The sequence below is a fragment of the Mustela lutreola genome, chromosome 14, assembly GCF_030435805.1.
Source record: "Mustela lutreola isolate mMusLut2 chromosome 14, mMusLut2.pri, whole genome shotgun sequence".
NCBI classification, from domain to species: Eukaryota; Metazoa; Chordata; class Mammalia; order Carnivora; family Mustelidae; genus Mustela; species Mustela lutreola.
This window is the reverse complement of record NC_081303.1, coordinates 31,364,377-31,387,697: the sequence shown is the minus strand read 5'-3', so window position 1 is coordinate 31,387,697 and position 23,321 is coordinate 31,364,377. Positions and strand designations below refer to the sequence as shown.

Below are 23,321 nucleotides of genomic sequence, written 5' to 3'. Positions count from 1 at the left end.
AAATAAATTTGATTTATCTTATAATATATATTTTCACTAAATACAGATATACCTTTCTTATAAGTGAGTAAAATTTATGGTCTTCTAATTTATTCCTCATGAGTTTTAGCTATAACCTAAGAATAGTCTTCTGCTATTTAAAAAGATATCTGTCTTTAAAAAAATTTTTTATTATATTGAACATAAGTTTCTGTTTTGTTTTATTTAATTCAATTATGTTGTCAATCTTAACATTCTCTACATGATTTCTTTTTTTGTGCAGTTTAGATGGAAAGGGTCATCCTAATAAGATCTTTTCTAGTTCTATAAAGACTCAGGTATATATATATTTTTATATTAATTCTAATCTTAATTTGTTTATTATAGCCTCACTTATCTTGGATATTTGGGTGACTTTAAGAAATACGTGTACCTCGTAAATTCTCATTTCTCTGAAGCCTAACCTCTTCTACCTGCTTCCCATTCCGCTCCCCTCCAAATGCATAGAGAAATGTCAGTGAGGAAAAGTGAATACAGATATCCCCAAGTAAAACCAACCACTTAAACCCTATTGCATCATGGGAAAGGAAGGTAGAGTCCTGAAACATCTTTCCCTTGCTCTTGCGTGATATTTATCTGTATTCTAATTATCTATTCTCAACTTTAATTTATTTCTTTTCTTGGCCATTACCCCCCACATCTAAAAAGAATTTGATCAAATACATAGAGTTGGGCAAGTAAAATGTAACTACAGTTTATGCCCCCTCCCGTCCCCACTCCTGTCCTCTGTTTATGAGAGTTAACGAATTCCTCTTTAATAACAAATAGAGGTGGTAAGGACAAAGGGTGTTATTTAGAACGTGCTTAGAAGAAAATTTCAAATTCCTACAGATTATCCACTAATGGAAGGAAACCTTAACATTCATAATAGATAAAACGCAGATAAGACAGTAGTGATTCTCTTCAAGGGCCACAACAGGTTTAGTTGCTGGGAGAGTAGACAGCTCTGGATCCCCTGTTCTGCCATGGTAGTGCTGAACCCAGAAGTCAGCAAGTCTTATTTGGGGGATTGAATCTCTCTCCTGACCGGCAAACGCCTCCATCTGCGGATAAACAGGAATTTACTAAGTTCTTCCAGAAGAACTAGGAGGAAAACTGTCTCAGATACAGTTTATAATATTGTGTGGACTAAGCAAAGCTCTTATGACATCATGTGCTGATATAGTTACTGTTAATTACAACATGCTCTTCCCAGTGAAGATACCAAGAGAAAATAAGAAACCTGAATCTACTTTATGGTGACTCGAGGATGAATGAAACCAAAAGAGTTGTTGTGTCAAAGAACATATCAAATTATGTTCTATTTCCCTAAGGAAATATTTCTAGGAGAGGAGATGAGAGGAAGGCTCTTTGTGTTGGTTAGGCTTTTACTACTTCACTTCTGAATAGCCACTTAACTGATGTTCAGGTCTTCCTGTTGATTTAGTGCAATGCTGATTTGATGAAACTTCGTAAAAGTGTGCTGTGCATTACTCTATTCAAAAGCCCTCCATGGCTCCATCCTCATCTACCAGATGAAGTCAAAACACCTTACTCTGGAACTTATTCTAGCCCTTCTATTTGACATTCTGGTACCTTTGGGAAGGGATGAAGGGCCCCTTCGTCCCACTATGGATTAATTTTCTATCTCTTACACAAACATTGCCCTTTGCTACCTTCCCACATGCTATCTCTTCTATTGGCAGTGTCCCTTCATCTAAACTGCACTCTCCATCGCCCTGGCCCTGTTTCAGATCTTCCTCATGAACAAAACACCGTGCTAAGTACTGTGGCTGCATACAAGGAAGTAGAAGATAAAGCTGCTTGTGAGAAATGTAGAGTTTGGTTGGGGAGAAAACACAAACTATGCACAATTAAGAGAGAAAGATTTAATGATAATTCAAAACAAGAACAGAGAAAAGAAAATAAAGCAGTGCCTGATTGTGAAATGATTTATCTAGGCAAAAATTGCCTTGGGAATTTGAAGTATGGGGACATCATTTTCAATTAGGAACACTGAAAATTCCTTTACACAGATAGGATTTTGTCTGAATCTTAAAAGATAGAGTGGATTTTTATAGAAATAAGATTTCTGTATGGAAAGAGTGTCATGAGGAATATTAAATTATGTTCATGTCTAATGAACAAGCTGATTTGAAAGGAATGGGAAGTTCGTGTAAAGAAGTGATGAGAGAGGGACGCCTGGGTGGCTCAGTTGGTTAAGCAGCTGCCTTCGGCTCAGGTCATGATCCCAGCGTCCTGGGATCGAGTCCCACATCGGGCTCCTTGCTCCGCAGGGAGCCTGCTTCTCCCTCTGACTCTGCCTTCCACTCTGTCTGCCTGTGCTCGCTCTCGCTCGCTCTCTCTCTGACAAATAAATAAATAAAAATCTTTAAAAAAAAAAAAAAAAGAAGTGATGAGAGACAATACTTGAAGCCTATTTGGAGGCTCACTGGGTACAACCCTTCCTGACTATCTGATAAGTAACAATTTTATCCAGAAAGCAATTGGGAAGAATTAAAGATTATTGAGTAAGAAAAAGTGGACCAAAGTAATTTATTAGGAGGACATGTGAAAGTGTCTCAATAGGGGGACTAGACCAGAAGCAGTTAAGCCTGTTTGAAAGCTATCAGAGAAGTCCAGATGTGGTCTAAGTGCCTCTATTTTAACACTTCACTCCCTACAGTATTATTAGTGGTTTGCTTATTTGTTGTTAAAACTAGATTGTGAATGCCTCTATAACAGGGGCTCAATCCCCTGCCTTTTCAGCACCCATTACATTCTAGGTACAGAGGAGTATTTGTGCAACTGATATGAATAACTTGAGATGAAAAGATGGAGAGATTACAAAAGATCTATCAACGGAATTGCTGACAGATTGGAGGAATGGAGAAGAAAATAAATCAAGGATTTTTTGAATTTGGGAGGATGGTGGTCACTATTAACAGAAATAAAGAAGTTGGGAGGGGAGCCAGTTTTGAGGAACAAAAGATGAGTTCTATTTATATACATTGAGTTTGAGGTGACTAGTATATATTTGTATAGATATGTAGCTCTAATGATTGAAAATGAAGTCACAGATAGAGAGCAACATTTGGGAGCCATCTAGAGAAGAAAGGTAGTTGAAGCTCTAAGTATCTGTAAGTGATCTACTATAGAGAAACTGTCATAAATAAATAACATAAATAAACTGTCATAAATAAATAACATAAATAAACATAGGTGAGGGACTGAACCTTGAAGAATACCAGTCTGGGGGAATGTGGTGGGGTGGGGTAGAGAAGAAGAGGAGATACAGAGGGAATGATCAAAATGGTAGGAGGAAAGCAAGTGCTAAGGTAGAAAAAGGTCAACAATGTCAGTGATTACAAAGAACAAAAGGAAGTCAGGAAAGGCCACTGGATTTGGTAATTAGGAGACATGTGATAACTTCTGAAATTATCAGTTCTTTTTCATTCATTAGAGTTGAAGGAAGAGAAGTCGTATTTTATAATATTAAGAAAGACAGCAGATGGTGAGACAGTGAAAGCCACAGGTTACACATGTACCTGGAGACATCTGTGACTAATAAACAGGAAAAGTGCCTTTTTAAAAATTGGGGAGACTTGTACATATTTTTGGTATAGAAGAGAGCAAGATATTGAACCTATTAGAATAACTGAGAGCAAAAAATCCTTTATGAGTTTGAGAGAGCGTGGGAGTAAGGGGACAGGGTTAACCTTTTGAAAGGAGAAACTCATACGGGAATCAAAGATGCTTGTAGAGATTTAGCAGTGGAAAGTAGGGAGGATGGGGGAGATAACTACTATTGTGTTAATCTATGGCATTTAACTTAACTTAACCAATCTTTTTTTTTTTTTAAGATTTTATTTTAAATTTATTTATTTGACAGAGAGCGCACGCACACACAAGCAGAGGGAGCAGCAGGCAGAGGGAGAGGGAGAAGCAGGATAGAAGCAGGCTCTCCACTGAGCAGGGAGCCCAATGCACAGCTCTATCCCAGGACTCTGGGATCATGACCCAAGCTGAAGACAGATGCTTAACCCATTGAGCCACCCAGGCATTCGTAACTTACCCAGTCTTGCATTGCAGTTAGTTGTGTGTCCACTTAGTACTCCCCTGTTTCTCCATGGTAGGGATCTTCACTTAATATCTTGGCATCTTCCGGAATAGCACTGAAGAGGTTCTTAGTAAATATTTAATTTTCTTTCTTTTTTTTCTTTTTTTTTTTTTTTTAAAGATTTTATTTATTTATTTGACAGACAGAGATCACAAGTAGGCAGAGAGGCAGGCAGAGAGGGGGGGGGGAGCAGGCTTCCTGCGGAGCAGAGAGCCCGATGCGGGGCTCGATCCCAGGACCCTGAGATCATGACCCGAGCCGAAGGCAGCAGCCCAAACCACTGAGCCACCCAGGCGCCCCTAAATATTTAATTTTCAAATGAATGGATGCTCTTCAGATACCTAGAAGCTTGAGATTCAGCCATTTTCAACAGTTACCCCAGTTATTCTATCAGAGCTACCTTTTTCCCTCCTTTCCTACACTGTTCTCTATGCTCATATCTGCAGGCACCACTGAAGGTACATGGGTAGCATTTGCAGTTATTTTAGTAGGTTTTAATTGTGTTTTCCAAATTCTAGAATAAGAAGGAAAATTCTCAAAAATTTTATACTACGTCACATTTTCTAAACTGAATTTAAGGGATTTTTTTTTCATTAAGTGAAGTTATTTGATAGAATAGTTCTATAAGAGAATATAATTTTGGCAAAACTTAAACATCGTTAAGTTTCTAAATGACTCTGCTGGCTACAGTTAATTATTTGGTATTGGTAACTATTATCTGATTCCTAAAATTATGCCTAACCTCAAGGGGAAAGTATATTCAAAAATTAAAACTCTCATTTCTGATAAAATGGCAGATATCCTGAAAAATAACACAGAAACAACTAGAAATACCATATTAATGAAACAAACATTTTATTTTTTTAAGCCACATTTTTAATGAAGGTTTTATTTGTTTATTTGAAGAGAGCAAGCATGAGGGGGGAAGGTAAGAGGGAGCCTCAGTAAGAGGCTAAGCAGGGAGCCTGATGTGGGACTCCAATCCAGAACTCCAGGATCATGACCTGAGCTGAAGGCAGTTGCTCAACCAACTGAGCCACCCAGGCCCCCTGAAACAAACATTTTAAACTACATGATTGACCTCTCTTCTTGGGAAAGAAAAGAAGTCCCCTGGAAGAGAAAAAAATAAAGCTAAATATCTAGGTAGTAAAATTGTCCTGAGGGCATTTGCCAGTATTAGAATTCCAGAATGTTAAGTTTGGGGTTTTTGTTTGTTTATGTGTGTGTTTTAGGATTTCATTTATTTATTTGTCAGAGAGAGAGAGAGAGAGAGCACAAGCTGGGGAATGGGCAGAGGGGGAAGCAGGCTCCTTGCTCAGCAAGGAGCCTGACGTGGAACTTTTCCCCACAACTATGGAATCATGACCTGAACGGAAGGCAGACTCTTAACTGACTGAGTCACCCAGGCACCCCTAGAGAGTTAAGTTTTAATAGCTACAAGATAGGAAATGAGCCTAGACTCCAAACAAAGTGAGGAATTAGAATGGAAATCCTTGGGGTACCTTACTGCCCCAGTCGCAGGAGCATGTGACTCTTGATCTTGGCATTCTGATTTTGAGCCCCACATTGGGTGTTTTTTATTGCTTAAAAAAAAATAAAACTTAAAAAAAAAAAAGGACCAAAATCTTCACCCTATTGTTCCTCATAGGACTGGGTCCCTTGATAACTGAAAATAAGAAAAAAAAATCTGGTCACTGAAAAATCTTCCTTGTATTAGACTAGCCTACTGGTCAGGGAGGAAAGAGGATAAAAATCCCCTGGGAATTTATAATCACATTTCTGATAAGATAAAACTAAAATAGTAGACAACAAGATATGTGTTAGGTAGGAAGGGGGTAATTCAAACTGAAGTTTCTTAAGATCATTGAATTATTGAAGAGAAGGATAGAAATCAAGATTAACATTAGACTCTAAATATATATGTTAAAATGTTAAGGACAGCTATTAAAAGAATAGAAATAGAGTACATGATTTCAAAAGCAGTAGAGGAGAAAATGAATTTTTAAAACTTGATCAATCTGAGCAGACAGAAAATCAGGAAAAAAAAGCATTTGAAAAAGTGAGTAGAAAACACACTAAGATGGTAGAAATAAAATCCAACTATATCAGAGAACACAATGTTTAAAATGTTAAAAGGTAAAGATAGCCAGACTCAATTTCCTTTTTAATGTTGCGAATGAGAAAGACATAAGGACCCAGAGGGTTAAAAGTAAAAGGTTTGGAAAAAGATTTCTTTGGCAAATTAAAGAATGCTAGCAATGATATGAAATCAAGATAAAATGGGACTTTATGACAAAAACCATTACTAGGAGTAAAGGAGGTCACTTAATGATAAAATGTAGAAATTCCTAGAAAGATACTACAATCTTACATGCATCCAGTAACAAAGTCTCAAAATTTATAAGGCAAAAGTTGACAGAAGTATAAGGAGAAATTGATAAATCTACAATTCTATCCACAATAATTAGTAAAGCTATAGAAGACATAAAAAACACAATAAGCTTGAGTTAATGGACATGTATTGAATCCTGATTCCAGCAATTATATAGTCTTCTCATACACATATGGGATCTGCATGAAAACAGTCCATAGACTGTGGACATAAACAAATCTCTATAAATTTTAAAGCCTTTGTATCATACAGAACACATCTCTTGATCATAGTTGAACTAAGTTAGAAATTAGTAACAAAAATTTACATTACAAACCTTTCCTGGGACACCTGGGTGGCTCAGTCAGTTAAACATCTGCCTTTGGCTCCAGTCTTGATCCTAGGATCCTGGGATCGAGTCCTACATCAGGCTCCTTGCTCAGTGGGGAGCCTGCTGCTTCCCCTGCTTTGTGCTCTCTCTCTGTCTAACAAATAAATAATTAAAATCTTAACAACAACAAAAAAACCACACACCTTTACTTTTAGAAACTTTTAAAGTTGCTTATCTATAACTCTTTAGTCAAAGAAGAAGTAATAATAAAAATTATAAAATAGAACTGAACATCCTGAAAACAGTACATATCAAAACCTGTAGGATATTGTGAAATAGTTATTAAGTAAAATCTAACAGCCTTAACCTTTTGTACTGAAAGGGAGAAAAGCTGAAAATTAATGAGCTAATTAAGCATTTATCTCAACAAGTTAAAACATATATATCTCCAAAGAAAGTTTAGGGAGAGAAATAGTGAAGATAATAGCAGATGATAATGAAATGGAAGACAAAAATAAATGTAATAGAACCAATAAAGCCAATAGTTTTGGGGACGCCTGGGTGGCTCAGTTGGTTAAGTCGCTGCCTTTGGCTCAGATCATGATCCCAGGATCCTGGGATCGAGTCCCACATCAGGCTCCTTGCTCAGCGGGGAGCCTGCTTCTCTCTCTGCCTCTGCCTGCCACTCTGCTTTCTTGTGCTCTGTCTCTCTCTCTCACACACACAAATAAATAAATAAAATCTTAAATAAAAAAGCCAAGAGTAGTTTTATTAGAAAATTCAATGAATATAGATAAAACTGTCAAGATTTGATCAAGACAAAAAAGAAAGCACAAAGGAACATGTTAGAAATGAAAAGGGGACATAATTATAGAAAATCAGAGTCTTGAAAAATAGGACTCTCATAAACAACTTTATGATATTTGGAAAATTTAGAGAAAATGGACATCTTATTTGGGTGGGAAGAGGGAGAGAAAGAATCTTAAGTAGGCTCCACACCCAATACAGAGCCCCACACAACTCTTGATTTTGACCTGAGCCAAAGTCAAGAGTTGGACATTTAATTTTCTGAGCCACCCAGTCACGCTGAGAAAGTGGATATTTTAAAGAAAGGTGTAAATTATTAAACCTGCTATGGAGGAAACAGAAAATGTAAGTAGGCTTATAACTGATAACCGGGAAAGAGACTGAATCAGTATCTTAAAATCCGTCATCTGTTGTGGTTTGATTTCTCATGAGGCTTGACTTCTGAAAAAGAATGAATGCTGGATTACACTTGCATTACTATTTCCAATCAATGGCAATTCAGTTTTTCATGAGAAATGAACAAATTAACTTTCTGATATTGAAACTGAAAAAGAAGCAAAAAATCCTAAGAGTCATGCTAACCCTTAAGTATGACAGTTAAATCCCTATTGCGTCCCACAGGTGGTCATGGTTCCCTTTGTGTTTAAGTCTTACATCCTTCATTTAGGGAATTTCCTTAGAAAAAGAAAAAATTTCTTTCAGAATTTTTTCTGAGCAGGATGTTCAAATAAAAATTTTAAGAAAATCAAGCTGAGGGGCGCGTGGGTGGCTCAGAGAGTTAAGCATCTGCTTTCAGCTCAGGTCACTATCCCAGGGTCCTGGGATCAAGCCCGGCACCAGGCTCCCTGCTTTTGGAGAGCCTGTGTCTCCCTCTCCCTCTGCCTGCTGCTCCCCCTGATTGTGTTTTCTCTCTCTCTGTCAAATAAAAAATAAAATCTTTAAAGAAATCAAAGAAATGTCAACAATTAGTGCTGGTTTTATGGAAGTAGATGAACTGACACTGATAATGAAGGTCCCCTAAGATTTGGCAGATAGGTGAAAACCATTAGCAAACACAAATGCAGGGGAATGAATATGGCCAGTTTGAGATCAAAGATCATCTGTCCAAGGCAATTTGTTGGAGAGTGTTGACAGAAAAGCGTGACTATGAAAGGTGGGGCCAGGTGGTTTTTTCCAGTGCCTGACTGTCTAAAGACCTCTAGGAAGGAATTACATCAAGAAAGTAATGTTTTAGGGAAACTAATCTGGTAATGGCAAGCAAGATAGCTTTCAGCAGGAAAAGACAGGAGCCAGTGAGATCAGTTAGGACAGTCCTGCCATGATCTGTGTGAGAAGATAAAAAGTCTAGGACTAGGGTGATAGATAGTAGTGTAAATAAAGGGGACAAAATGAAGCCAAAGGCATTTTGAAATGAGACTTGGCAGTGTTGGTGGCATAAGGAGTACAAATCAACATCGCAGGATTCTCCTTCTTCTGATACCTTTACTACGAAGTGATGTCCAATGTAAATATTTGTTGTTTTTGTACAGTGCTATATGATATATTTGGTCCTCAGTATAAGAGTGAGTGCTCATCTTTATATTAGAGGCCAAATATTTGTGTTTTCAATACTTTTTATTAATGTCTGTTTTGGAATAAACCGCAAACTAGTCTTTTTAAATTTTTCTTTTATTTTAATTCAGTTAATAACATGTAGCATATTACTAGTTTCAGTGGTAGAGTTCCATGATTCATAGTTGCATATAACACCCAGTGCTCAATACGTCACGTGCCCTCTTTAATGCCCATCACCCAGTTACCCCATCCCCCCACCATCAACACTCGGTTTGTTTCCTATAGTTAAGAGTCTCTTATGGTTTGTCTCCCTCTCTGATTTCTCTTTTTTTCCCCTCTCTTCCCCTATGATCCTCTGTTTTGTTTGTTTTCCACAAACTTGTCTTAAAAGACCCTGGCATAATCAAAGACCAATTTTTTTTTAAGATTTTAAAGATGAATACTGAAATCATGGTATGCATAAATCAGAGATTTTACCTACAATTATATATAAAACATACTAAGTAAAAGAACATGTTAAGTTGGTTATAGAAAAGTTGAAAGTTCTTACATCTCTGTAAACTTAGAAGACATAATGCCTTCCTGAGTTGAATGTAAATCTTATTCACCAAATGAAGCTGTGAGATTAAGAGAGCCTTACAAATAACTGGGTTGAAATCTTCAAAAATGTCATCTTATGTTGAATACTGTTCTTTATTTAAAGATTATTCTTTGTAAAACCTAAGACCTTAATGCTATTTATCTATTTGTGTCTCATAGAATTGAACTAAGTAGTTATCTCTTCACTTAGGTGTATTGAAGATTACTTTAGGAGGATAGAAAGACAGAGTTTTGTTTCATTTAATGCCCATTTTTTTTTTTAACAGTTTTAGGTTTACAACAATATTAAGAGGAAGGTACAATGAGTTCCCATATGCCCTTTTCCCCACCTATGCACAGCCTCCCCATTACCAGTATTCTCTGCCATAGTAGTACATTTGTTACAGTTGATGAATCTGTATTTACACATCATAATTACCCCAAGTCCATAGTTTATATTAGGGTTTATTTTTGATATTGTACATCCTCTGGGCTTGGACAAATGTGTAATGACATGCATCCCTCATTATAGTATTATACAGAGTTTTTTCACTGCCCTAAAGATCCTCTGTGCTCTATCATCCCTCTCCCTGAGGCAGGTTATTTTTTGGAGGGCTTTTTAATTGACGGAATCAGTAGTAGATATTTTTTATGGGTTGTTTCTGATTTTGTTCATATTTTTTCACCATTGCATTAAAACACCTCACTCTCCTTAGCCCATTTCCTTTGTTTCTTGTTTTTTTGTTTCTTTGTTTCTTGACTAGAACGTTGTTATTAGCATCAGTGTTCCAGGATTGAGAGTTTTCTCTGACTTGTTTTTTTCAATCAATTATCCCTCAAAGAATATAATTTAATTCTGTCTTTTTTTTTTAATTTGTACATGTATAGTGACAAATGTTAACTAGAGTTATTGTGGTAATCATCTCACAAGTATATGAATATTAAATTATGTTGTACATCTAAAACCAGTATCATTCTATATGTCTTTAACATCTCAATTAAAAAAAAAAAAAGGAATGCAGGGGCAGTTGGCTGTCTCAGTCAATAGAACATCCAACTCTTGATCCCAGGGTCATGAGTTCAAGCCCCACACTGGGTATGGAGCCTAGTTTATTTATTTATTTTTTAAGATGTTACTTATTTGAGAGAGGAAGAGTGTGAGGGCAAGGGGCAGAGGAGAGAGAACCTGACTCTGAGTTAAACACAGAACCGGACTTAAGGGCCCCCACCCAAGATCATGACCTGAGCCAAAATCAAGACAGCCACCCACGCATCCGTGGGGCCAAGTTTAAAAAAAAAAAATAAATAAAAAAAGTTTGTTTGTTTTTAAATAAAAAAAGAAGGGGTGCCTGGGTGGCTCAGTGGGTTGAAGCCTCTGCCTTCTGCTGGGGTCATGGTCCCAGGGTCCTGGGATCGAGCCCCGCATGGTCCCAGGGTCCTGGGATCGAGCCCCGCATGGGGCTCTCTGCTCAGCAGGGAGCCTGCTTCCTCCTTTCTCTCTACCTGCCTCTCTGCCTACTTGTGATGTCTGTCAAATAAATAAATAAGTAAATCTTTTAGAAAGAAAGAAAAAAAGAAAAGAAAGAGAAGGAAAGAAAGATGGAAGGAAGGAAGGAGGGAAGGAAGGAAGGAAGAAGGACATACCAGATTTACCTAGAGAGGTTTTTTATAAATGTTTATACCTAGGCCATACCCTCCCCTCCCCCAAAGGTTGTGATTCAGTGGGTCTGAACTAGGCATCTGTGTTTGATTGAAAGCTCCACAGCAAGGCTGGCCAATCACTGGTTAAGTGGAATATAACATGATAACACACTTTTTTAAAATTTAAGAATAATTAACATACAGTGTCATATTAGTTTTAGCAGTTCTGTATGTTACTAGGTCCTCAACACAGTAAGTGATTTAATTCTCTTTAAAGTATGAAGAATCATGTGCATATTGTTAGAATTCTTTGGAGTTATTTTTAGGAAGAGGAAAATTGGAGATTCCATGATTATTTATCTTATTTCTTCTCCGTTACAGCCCATAATACAAAACACTTGGAGAGCAGGATAGCATGCATGGTAATTAAAAAGTACAGACTCTAGATCCAGACTGTTTGAGTTTCAGTCCTGATTCTGCCCTTGACCAGCTTTGCAAACATGGGCAGAGTAATAGAACCTCTTTTCTTTCCTTATCTGTAAAAGGAGGTGATAGTCCCTGTTCCAGAGAACTGTTCTGATGATGGAAGAGGTAACTTGTAAAAAAACACTTAGCATGTAATAAGGAATCGTAAATGGTGGTTTTAGTGTAGCAGGTTATCCTTGTTATTTTTTGGGGGGGGGGGGTTGTTATTTTGTTTTTATCATAATTATTAAGATCCCTGGTGGATATCACTAAGAACCAGAGATAGACTTTGTATTTGAAACTTTAACTACCATGTAAACATCCCTGCGCTGTTTTCTTAGCCTTTCTGGTTGAGACTGTTACTTGCACTGAAACTCTTCTCTGCTATCCTATCCAGTATCATCATGTAGAGAAATGGAATACCTGCGGGTGTCCAGGCTCCTTGACCAGAGAGAAATCCTTCCTCCTATTACATTAATAAGAAGAAAGTTTTAAAATAATAACAATAATAGATAATAACGTTGCTGAAGTAAAGAAAAGGTGGGGAGACTGAATGGCTTTACTTACTAAGAATTCACCCCATTTGTGTACTAAGCACCGATTTGTTCAGATTGAAGTAAGTGTGGAGGGCATGCAAACTTGAAAGGTCTGTTTGTTTGAATGAGGTGCTGCAGCCTAAGTGATACAAATTGGATGAATTAAAGTGGCTCTGGGCATTTGTATTTCAGAGCAGCTGAATGGTAGTGACTGTCAGTACACGGGCTTTAAAGCTATAAAAATGGGATACAGCAGCAAATGTCCTACAGAAAAGCAGGTGGATGAAGTCTATAAAACGCCCCGGTGCTGTGGTGTTGGCAGCTTTATAAATGCAGTGTGTAATTTTCTTCTCTTTGTTCATGTCACTTTTCCTTTACAAAATTGTTCTCTCCCCAAATCTTTTAAGGTCTCATTACCTTTAGGAGTCCATCAACAAAGCACGCAATCCCATTTTCATGAAGCCTTTTCTCTTTCACCTTTTGCCATTTGTTTTTGAGGTCCTTCTTTATTGAATCCATACAAACCCATTGCCTGATGCTACTCCTTCCTTCCCATTCTGTTGCTTAAACATCTTCTCTGCTCCCGTGGAAAGGAGTCCTCCTAATTCAGAATTCACAGCTGAAATAAATAACATTATTTGCTTATTTTATTCATTAATAACTTGAGCCACGACATAGCCAATCTTATATATTGTTGTCATTTACACAATATAAAGGGAAATAGATGATAGTGAATTGGGCTCATTCACAGCAACACCCTGAAATATCAATGACATGAATGGGTGCATGAACAGATTTTGCTGTGTATTCAGTTTTCTGTCATACTTTGTTGGAATGTTATTGATTTTTAAAAAGGTTTTTGAAGTGAGCTGAAGAATTCCCCTTTTGTTGCCTAAATACAATACCAAAAGTACTAAAGGGGCCTGTGAATAATTGTAATTGACAGAGCATTCACATTCATTCATGTTTTATGATTCCATACACAAAATTACTAGGAATTGACTTGGGTTGCCATTCATGGGAAGTATTGAGGCATACTGTGCATGCCACACTGACTGCACCTTTGAGCAGATAATGGTTTCCTGATCTCTCATAACTAGAGAATTTTGCTATAAGAAGGATATTTGGGTTCCTTACATCATTGTCCACTTGTGCTCACTTCAGCAGCACATGTACATCATTGTCCACCAAATTAAAACTTTCTACATTACATTACATTAAAACTTTTCACATAAATGTCTTTCTACATTTTGATCATCTTTTGTGTTGAATTTTCTGAAATTACTTTCACATTGGTAAGTATTATTTTCTTCTTTTAAATTTGGCCCCGATGCTCATCTAACAGAGTAATAATTGTTAAGCGCTGCCCCAAGGATAAGGAAAGATAGCGTCCAGATCCAGCACTTAGCACAAAACAAACTCAATATTAGCTAAATTTATCATAAAAATAATTCTGCCTCAAAGAGGTGCCTAAATACTTTTTAAAAAAGATTTTATTTATTTGTTTGACCAAGAGCTAGAGAAGCACAAGTAGGCAGAGCAGCAGGTGGTGGGAGAGGGAAAAGCAGGCTCTCCATCAAGCTGCAAGCCTGATGCGGGGCTCAATCCCAGGACCCCCAGATCATGACCTGAGATGAAGGCAGCCACTCAACGAACTGAGCCACCCAGGCACCCCTAAATAACTTAGAGTATCTCTCTTTAGAGAAAGTATTTTGAATCATTTCTTAACAATGGTAACTCATCCTAAGAGTGGCAAACATTATCAGAATTCATGATATCTGATTTATGTTAATATATATATTTATGTTATTTATTTATGTTAATTTATGTTATTTATGTTTGTGTGTGTGTGTGTGTGTGTGTATGTATATATATATATGATGTGATGGTATACGAACTTTGGCTAAATGTGATTGAACAAAAATAAATGTGTAAGGACCTATTTAGCAAGAGGCTTTCATTAAAGTTAAACTGTCCCTGCTTCCCTTCCCCCAGGGGATTCACTTAAAAACAAGTCCCGGAAACCAGCTTCAGGTAACAAAGCCCAGACCCAAGGGTGGGTCAGGCCAGGTGGAGACATCCGAACAGTAGGGGGTTGCATACTGTCTCCCTAGCCACCAAGGAGTAGGGGCCCCCACCCTTTGGGAACTCTTTTTGGCGCCAATCCTAATCAAGGTGTAATAGGCTGGGTCAAATGTCTACTAGAGTAAATTGTAACTCAGTTGGTCACCTAGCATCACTATGGAGTTTCCTGTGTGTGTTACAATCTTACTGGTCACCTGTGGGTGGCCAGGCCCCACCGCATGGCCTTTGCCCTTAAAAGCTAGACTGTGAAACAGAGAAGGGTCACCCTCTTTTGTGTAAAAGGTGCGTCCCTGAACGTTCGGTTAGATTCTTGATGCTTGGCGCGAAATAAAGCTTTGCTTGACCTTCGCTTTGTATCAGTCTCACTCCCTTCATCAGGGACCCATTATCGAGGCATAACAAAATGCAGTTGATGCTTATGGATATTTGGCCATAAGGACAACAGATACTTTTCTCATCTAAGATACTTTCAGAGGCTTTTGGAACCTAACCCTCAGTTAACCCGATAAACATTAACCTTTACTCTCTTCCCAAACATAGTAATATTCCAGAATTATTTCAGTAATTTTTCAAAGCCCTGGAAAGAAAATAATTTAGAAAGTGCCAGTAAGTATATCGCCATAAGGTTTCCATGTGATTTGTACCTTTTGGTGAAATCTGTTTGACCAGGCCGTTTTTCACTTCAGAGTAGAAAGCTCAAGTCTTTACACATAGGCCTACACAGCCTACCTGGCCTGAGCACACCTGCTCAGAGTAGACTTTCTTCTACTCTTTGTCCCTATTAACCACGGTGCAACTGGCCTCCGTGCTGCCCTTCACCCTAGAAGCTTCATATTGGCTTCCCTCTGCCTGTAGTGTTCTTCCCTACTAAACCTGCAGGATGACTTCCACATCTCTCTTCAACACGACTACCCATTCACTATAATTACTGTAATGAATTTGCTACACCTCTCCATCTCCCTTACACTGTACTACTTGTTTGCGCTCCTTCAGATGATTTTTGACATTTACTTCCTAATAAGTGAATTAAGGCCATGAACAACACAACGACTAGGTTCTAAAGGCAGAGGTTGACTTCTGTCTGTTGAACAAGCATGTCCTCCACCGAAAGTGCCTTTGCCCCTATGAAGCTCCAACTGTTGATTTGTTTGCCACACTTTCCAAAGAAGGCACGTGAACAGGGAAGAAAATAGGTATTGTGTAGAATAAATGATGTTATGATACCAGACTTTCGATTTAGAGAGCCCCTTTCTTCTGAAGAGCTAATTTTGCACCAAAGCATATAAACTCATTCATCTTGGCTTCATCTCTGGTTGGTCTGAATAATCCAGTTTATTAATGAAGACCAGAGCAGAAAAGGTGAGATGGCTTACACCGGATCACACAGATCATGGGTAGAGCTGCTAAGAAAAGCATCCACATGTTCTCTTTGTTCAATTTATGTCTCATGTGGAGCTGTATTGCAGGTTATCTCTTATTAAGAGAAGTGGTCACTTCATCTTGGTTCATACCCAATGGCACAGGAAATGAAGAAATAAATTTAAAACTTAACCAAGCTTTTATATTTCATAACTTTTTTTTTTTTTTGCCTTTCAATCTGAAGATGAAAAATATTTTTAGAGGATGAGAAAGTGAACAAAACAGTTTCAGACCTTTACTGGAACAATATTATAAGGTCTCTGTCTCAGTCTTAGAGAGAGAACCCACTTAAAAATGACTGTGATTAAATATGATCATGAACAGAACAATAATTTTTATAGCGGATGAAAATAATGTGGTCTATGTAGAATGAGAGGGGGCAAGGGAGAGAGCTGTCTAATTTTGGTCTACTAGAACCAGTATAGATTTTCCTTCCAACTCAGCAGAAATGTGGCTTTAAGAGCATAGTAGCAGCTTTCCTTTCTGCTTGACGATTTCAAGTTAAAGGTAACTGGACCAGTTTCATATGCAGGCTTCCCTGTGGCTAATCCAGCTAGCTGTTAATTTGGTCCTTGCTGAGGCTGCTACCTGGTTCTACGTGGCCATTGGTGGTTGGGGTATATATTCTTTTCTCGGCTTAGAAATAGTCCTGAATCTTCTGAAAATGAAAGAACTTGGGTATTCAAAGGCCTTTTGTGCATTCTCAGTTAAGTTGCATTGTTGTGGGGGCTGAGAAAGGAAGTGTGGACCTCTCATCAATAGTTAGTTAGCTTATTTCCGCTTTGCCCTCTTAGTGGCAACTGTTCAAACTTCAAGAAAAATTTAATTTCTCCTTTTTGAGCCCAGTGGTATTCTTTAAGCTATGCCAGAGCTGTGATTTTTTTTTTTCATGATGCAGAAAGAGCCTCTAAAAGATAAAGAGAAGTACAACAAATAACATATTTGTTAAGAGTTTAAAATGTGGCTGCTCATTTTAGCCAATGTAATTTCACATTGTTAAAAGCCTGGAAATATATTTATTTAGTGAGTTCAGATGCCTGAAAACTAAAATTAGATATTTGAAAGAAAATGAGGAAATAAGTTTCCGTCTTTTCCCTTATCCAGAACATTGTGAATTAAGGAAAACTGTTTACTGGATCATTTTATTCTTGCTAATGGAACTTATTTTCTCCTAGTTTGGTTTCTCCATCAGTTATTCAGATATTAAAATATGTTATAATGTTCAATCTCATGTATCTTCTAATTATAGGTCATTTTCAGAGGAAGGATGAAATTTTCTTTTATCTTTACCATCCCCTTTCCCCACCAGCCAGCCCCCCATACAGCAGAAATGCCTAACTTGGATAATCACTCTTTAAAGTCACGTTCCTGAAGTCTGAAGGTCTTGTTGTTCCGTGTGCTTTGCAAAACTGATTTGTTTAAATTTGGTGCTTTGTGCCATTGCCGTGAATTTTAGCTAATTATACTGCCATTTTTTTAGAAGTCGTGTGTGTCTGATTCTGAAAATGACTTTGTACATTAAGGCTCATTTAACCACTGATGGTTTAGAGAGAAGTTGAGAGACTTTCAGTTACTGGTTGTAATTTTATAACAGTGATAGCATGGGACTTTCTTGTACTGCAGGCATATAAGACGCTATGTTGGCAACCTCTCAGTCATTAGGAATGTTGCAATTTGGCTTATGTTTTACGGGTCAAGATGTCACACAGAAGATATGTTTAGTCATGGAAAGGAAATCAGTGTCCAGTGTGCAAAGATAGTAATAGGGTAAGCACTTCCGATTGGATTTTCATGGGAGGGATTGATTTGTGTACCTTACTAGGTCTGTGTAAAATGGTGTCCTTTTGGCACTAGCTGAATATAAATTTCAGTAAATGTTTTATCTTGCTGCAGATTAGTGTAATACAGTGAAATTTTCTGTAACTGAGGGGAGGCAGTGGTTGGGCGTCTGTTAATAGCCTGAAAGTAACTAATGAGGATGTGCAGTCGGAACGATTGATTGAATAGCTGCAGTCCTGTGTGTTTCTTTCTCGCTTGCTCTCTGCAAGCTGTAGCGAGGGAGGGGAAAGAGCAAGACACAGGGAGGGAGCGAGAGAAAAAACGCTTTCTCTTAAGTGGAAGTAGCACGGATCCCAGGGGCCAGGAGGCCAGAAATGGAAGTTTAAACTATCTTTTAAAGGGAGAACAGCAGGAATCAAAATGTCAGTCTCCGGAGTCACGATTTACTCCTTATTTTTTAAGATCTGGAAGATAATACAGAATACTTTTTTTAGGATGTGTTTTTTTTCCTTGTCCATGTTGAGATTATCTAATGTTATCTGAGAAGCTGGATTCCTATATGTCTGTCAGTTGAAGTGGAGATGGGAAGCAGTTGTGATAAAGGTATAATATGTATATATCTATCATCTGTGTGTGTGTGTGTATGTGCATATGTATATATGCATATATTTTTATCACTTTATGAAGAAATTGTTTAAATGTAACCTGAATATAGTGTATAGTAATTAAATGAGAAAATATCACCTCATCTGCAAAATCCGAAGCTTGTTAGGTCAATTTGAACAGATTTAGGATTCCAGAGTAAGATTTTAGTAAGGTCATCTTGCCAGCACAAGGAGATGCTGATCTATTTTTATATCTGCATAGGCATATATGTTATTTTATCCTAGCAGCAGCTTTCAGTCCTCTCGTGGCCCTTTGGCTGCAGGCTGGTGAATCATCCTAGCTGCACAGAACTGAACTTTGACCTTTGTGCAGACACCATCAAATCATACGCAACACAAAACTGTTATTTTGTTCCCAAGAATATCAAAAATGTTTTTGGATTCTATTAACTCCTATATTGCTGACAAATAAGGAAATAGATTCATACACTGTAAGAAAACAATACTAAGTGAATTTATAGATATTAAAAAGTGCACAGAAAAAAATTACTTTTTATATGTGCACAGATATAATCTGTCATGGTAAAACAGATTTCTTAAGTGTGGCCAGGATTCCCTAGTGCCTTGAGAGTTCGAATACCACAGAGATAAAGAGATAAATCGTGTGGAAATAGAATGTAATGTACCTTTAAAGCAAACTAATTTTTTTTTGTGTGTGTGTGGGAGGAGAAAACCTCACTAATTGTACAATGTAGTCAAAGATCCTAAATTTTGGTTTATTCATGACATTTCTTTCTTCTTTTCCAGAGGTGCCAGCAGAAAGGTCCCCCCGCAGACGGAGTATCTCAGGGACCAGTACATCAGAGAAACCCAACTCCATGGACACTGTAAATACCTCACCCTTCAAAGTACCAGTAAGTGCTCCTCTTCTCTAAAAGATATTTTACTTTTCTCTCCTTTCTTCTTAGAGTTAGAGACAGTTACTAGGGAATCAAACCATTTTACTCAAGAATTTCCTTAGAATACTGAAGTTAAAGGACAGAGTTATTAACCTACATAGATAGATAAACAGTGGTTAACGTCCACTACTTTCAGCAGGAGGCTTATTAGATTTTAGGGAATAATTATTTTTATTTGTGGGAAATTTCCAAAATATATAACAAAATATGTTAAATTCAAAATCCTCTGAACTATAGAGTGCAAATCTTTGCAGGATGCCCTTTTATCAAGTTACTAGTGAAAACCTATCACTGTTCTATAAAGATGCTACTGGAATTTATTTTTTTCAAGTGGAAGGAGTTTTTTGTTTTTTTGTGTTATTTTTCTTGAGCTGGAGCATAAACAGTGAATGATGGGACTCCTAAAGTTGCAGAGCAGATTATCATATTAGACAATTGTGAGTTCTAATCCTGAGAATTTGGCCTGTACTCCCCTCAAGCCATCTTCTAGATGACCATCTAAGTGCTTAAGAAATGCCCTGGAAGAAATAACCCAGTTTAAAATATTCCTTACAGTGATGAGGCAGTACGAAGAATCGGTATTAAATCCTGAATGCTGAGCTTGGAAGGCTGTAAGTGATCAGGTCAGCTGACCACCAGTTACAGTTCTGGTTTGGACCTTTTTGATATATAACTCTGGATAACCCAGATTTTAATCCACCGGTTTTCTTTGTTTATTGAATAAGAAATCAGACTGTCTAATTAAATCATTTTATTAAAATTTATTATTTTAAAACTTGAAAAGTATTACTGCCATGAAGTTGGTCATTATTGTAGGTACAATAGAAATCAGTATAGAATAGAAGTAGACTTTTCTATTGGGGAAAAAAAAGATTATTTTGTTTTAATTCAGTTAAGTTAATATGTTGTATTCTTTATTTATATGTTCCAATACTTCTTTTTTTTTTAGTTGTATGACTTTTTATTTTATTTACTTTTTTAATAGATAACCAATTTTTTTTTAAGATTTTATTCATTTATTTGGCAGACAGAGATCACAAGTAGACAGAGAGGCAAGCAGACAGAGAGGAGGAAGCAGGCTCCCTGCTGAGCAGAGAGCCGGACACAGAGCTCGATCCTGGGACCCTGGGATTATGACCCGAGCCGAAGGCAGAAGCTTTAACCCATTGAGCCACCCAGGTGCCCCTGGATGACTTTTTAAGTTGAACTGATATTTTGAGCTATATAAACTGGCATTCATTTGTAAGTTAACCAAAATGAATGTTTTATTTTGGGTTAACCTTGAAGAGCAAGATTTGCTTTTCTTATATCTCAGTGCCTTGTAGAGTTCGTGGATACCTGTTACCATGACACCTTTCAAATGTTTACCAGTTCTCTCATTTTTAAAGATCAGAAACAAGACTAGATTAATATTCTAACCTAATTATGACAGAAATTATAAAATAACAGATTTCATCCGTTTTGCTGAGTTTCTCTGTTCCATAGATGTGGCTTCCCACTTAAATGTTTGGTTGGTTTTTTTTAACTAATGAATGAAAAAGACTTTTTTTTCCCCTCTCTTCCTTCCCCTTCTTATTTTCCTAATGAAACAGAAATCAAATATAGTGAAACTGCCTATCTATGCAAAGTGGCAAAAAGGATTGAGTTAGAAGTTGAAATATTGATGCCATTATGCTAGAATAAATATAATTTTTTTTTAAAGTCAGTAACTGAAGAAAGATCCCCCTCTATAATATAGTACATTCAAGTACTTATATTGAATCTGAAGTTCATGACTGGGCTTTTAAAATTTAAATTAAGAACAATAGTTTTTACTTATATTTAAACAGTTGATAGCTAATTTAAGGTTTACCTTAATAATCAAACGAATTATTCTTTAGTAAAAGTAATAAACCAATGATGCATATACATGACCGCTAGCACTACTTACAGACCATTTTCTCAGTTGTTATTATTTTGACAATCTCAGCCACCTCATGGATTTAGGAATATTGAAGGAAAGAGGGGCCTCCAACTGGCGAACTGCAGTCAATAAGTGCATGCACTTAGCTCTCTAGGAGAACTTAACCAGTCCTTATCTAGATAATTATTTGAAAAATAACCATCAGAACACACTAACTGTAATTTTTCAAAAGATGACAGTGAGCTGAGGGAGGAGGCAGAGAAAATGAGAGGTAAGGAGTCCTAAAAACAATCTGAATCCACTTAGGATAAAGGCAAATAGCCCAATATTTATCAGTAATCCTTAAGAGTACCATTGTATTACAGGATGGATGGTGCAGAGTGCAATAATTGACATTGATAATGATGATCCTCAATCATTAAGCAGTGAAATGATATTTCTTGTGCTGGGCTTTTTTTTTTTTTTTTAAGTGTAACTGTATAATATTGTGTGATCATACCCATTGAGAATATTTTAAACCTTGAAGATATGTGGTGCTTATAAAACTTGTTATCCAGAAAAATCTGGTTTGTGAAATACCTTATTCCATGATAATGCTAGATAAATAATTGATATTCTTTTAAAAGAAACCAAAATATTGCTGGCTAGATGAGGCACTGCAGTACTTGGATGTCTGTGGAAATACACTGTATGTTTTAAATTTCCATATAATACCAGTAGCTAATGTGACTTAAATGTAATGCCAATAAGAATTATGTCTAGTTTTCATGTCAACACAAAATATTTTTGTAGTTAATATCACAACAGAGTCTCTGAATATGGGAAAGCAATACAAAAAGGAACCAAACTGGGAGATACTTAACTAAGTTTATTACACAGTATCTCATGTTACTAACATGATTGTTTCCATGGAAATGATCCATGTTAACTTTCTGAAGGAGCAGAAGTGAGATTTAAGCACAAGTTCTTGTGGTTCTAGGATTCAGGTGTCTTTACCGTGGTGGACAGCAGGTTCACTAATTACCCAGTGGACTCTCCAAAGGGCCTGTTCTTCCCAGCTCCATTTGCAGGCAAATACCAAAGAGCAGATGAATAGTTTTTAGCAAGCCTTGACTAAAATTACTGACAGTGACATACTTACTGAGTGCTTACTCTGGGCAAAATATTAGTGATCCACCAATTATTGACACTCTGTTGGCACTAGGTCCTGGGGTAACAAAAATGAACACAACAGAATTTTCCACTCCCAGAGCCTTTCTAGTCTAGGAGCAAGAGACAGAAAAGTGACCAGATTCATATGGAGGTAGATAAGCGTGGTGACACAGATTTTTAACAATGCATTGTGTAAGCTGAGGCTTTGCTGGGGAGCCAGTATTTGAGCTGTTTCAAAAGCTGCGTGAAAATACTTGACTGGAAGAAGACTAGTGCAGGCTGAGACACTAGCATTTTAGAAGGACACACTTCATGAAGTGACTGAGGCACCCAGCAAACATAAAAAGGGCTCAGTGAGGCATGAGCCAAAAAGCACGTAGCAAAAATGGCCAGAGAGGAGGATGGCGAGGTAGGTTGGGGCAAGACTGTATTAACTTTCTTGTTTGTTTGTCAAGCTTAACTAAATTTGGCAAACATTAGAGACTGGTTTTTTGAAACATTTATCTTGGTTTAGAAACTAAACCAAAAAGGAGCTTGTCATGGACTCTCCAAAAGGGCCTTCTCCCTCCTCCATTTGTAGAAATACTGTGAAGTTTTGGTAACTTACTTAACTTTTCCCCAAGTGACTCTTTCTCGCTTGCTATCAGTATCCCAACTCAGGGTGAGAGGTCAGGGACTGCCTGCCATTCAGCCGAGGCCCAGCCCAGCACCCACCCCAGGCTATCAGCTGAGCCTGCTGGTAGCTCTAGAGTCAAGGTTAGCTTGAGAAACAGAGGGGGAAGAGTCGCTTATATCCTGCTGACTGCTGGATGTGGCAGGAAGGAACCAAGGAAGAACTTAGAGCAGTGAACCCAAAGCTGGGAAGTCCGAAACCTTTGTATATCTCATCTCCCAAAATGTATATTTTTAAAAAACTTAAATGGATAATCAGTACAACAGTGTATTCATGTGTATTTCTTACTTAGTCTAAGCCATCTTTATGCCAGTGGTAGACAGC

At 37.4% G+C, this 23,321-nt stretch overlaps 1 protein-coding gene across 7 annotated transcripts in view; it reads left to right on the top strand.

Annotated features, from left to right (window-relative positions):
• Positions 1-23,321, top strand: part of RASAL2 (RAS protein activator like 2) — a 373,545-nt gene that overhangs the window by 250,513 nt on the left and 99,711 nt on the right. For all 7 annotated transcript variants that reach the window (XM_059145575.1, XM_059145574.1, XM_059145573.1 and 4 more), the window contains one exon: positions 19,118-19,224. In XM_059145575.1, the coding sequence (XP_059001558.1) occupies positions 19,118-19,224 (107 nt within the window). The remainder of the gene's footprint in view (positions 1-19,117; positions 19,225-23,321) is intronic.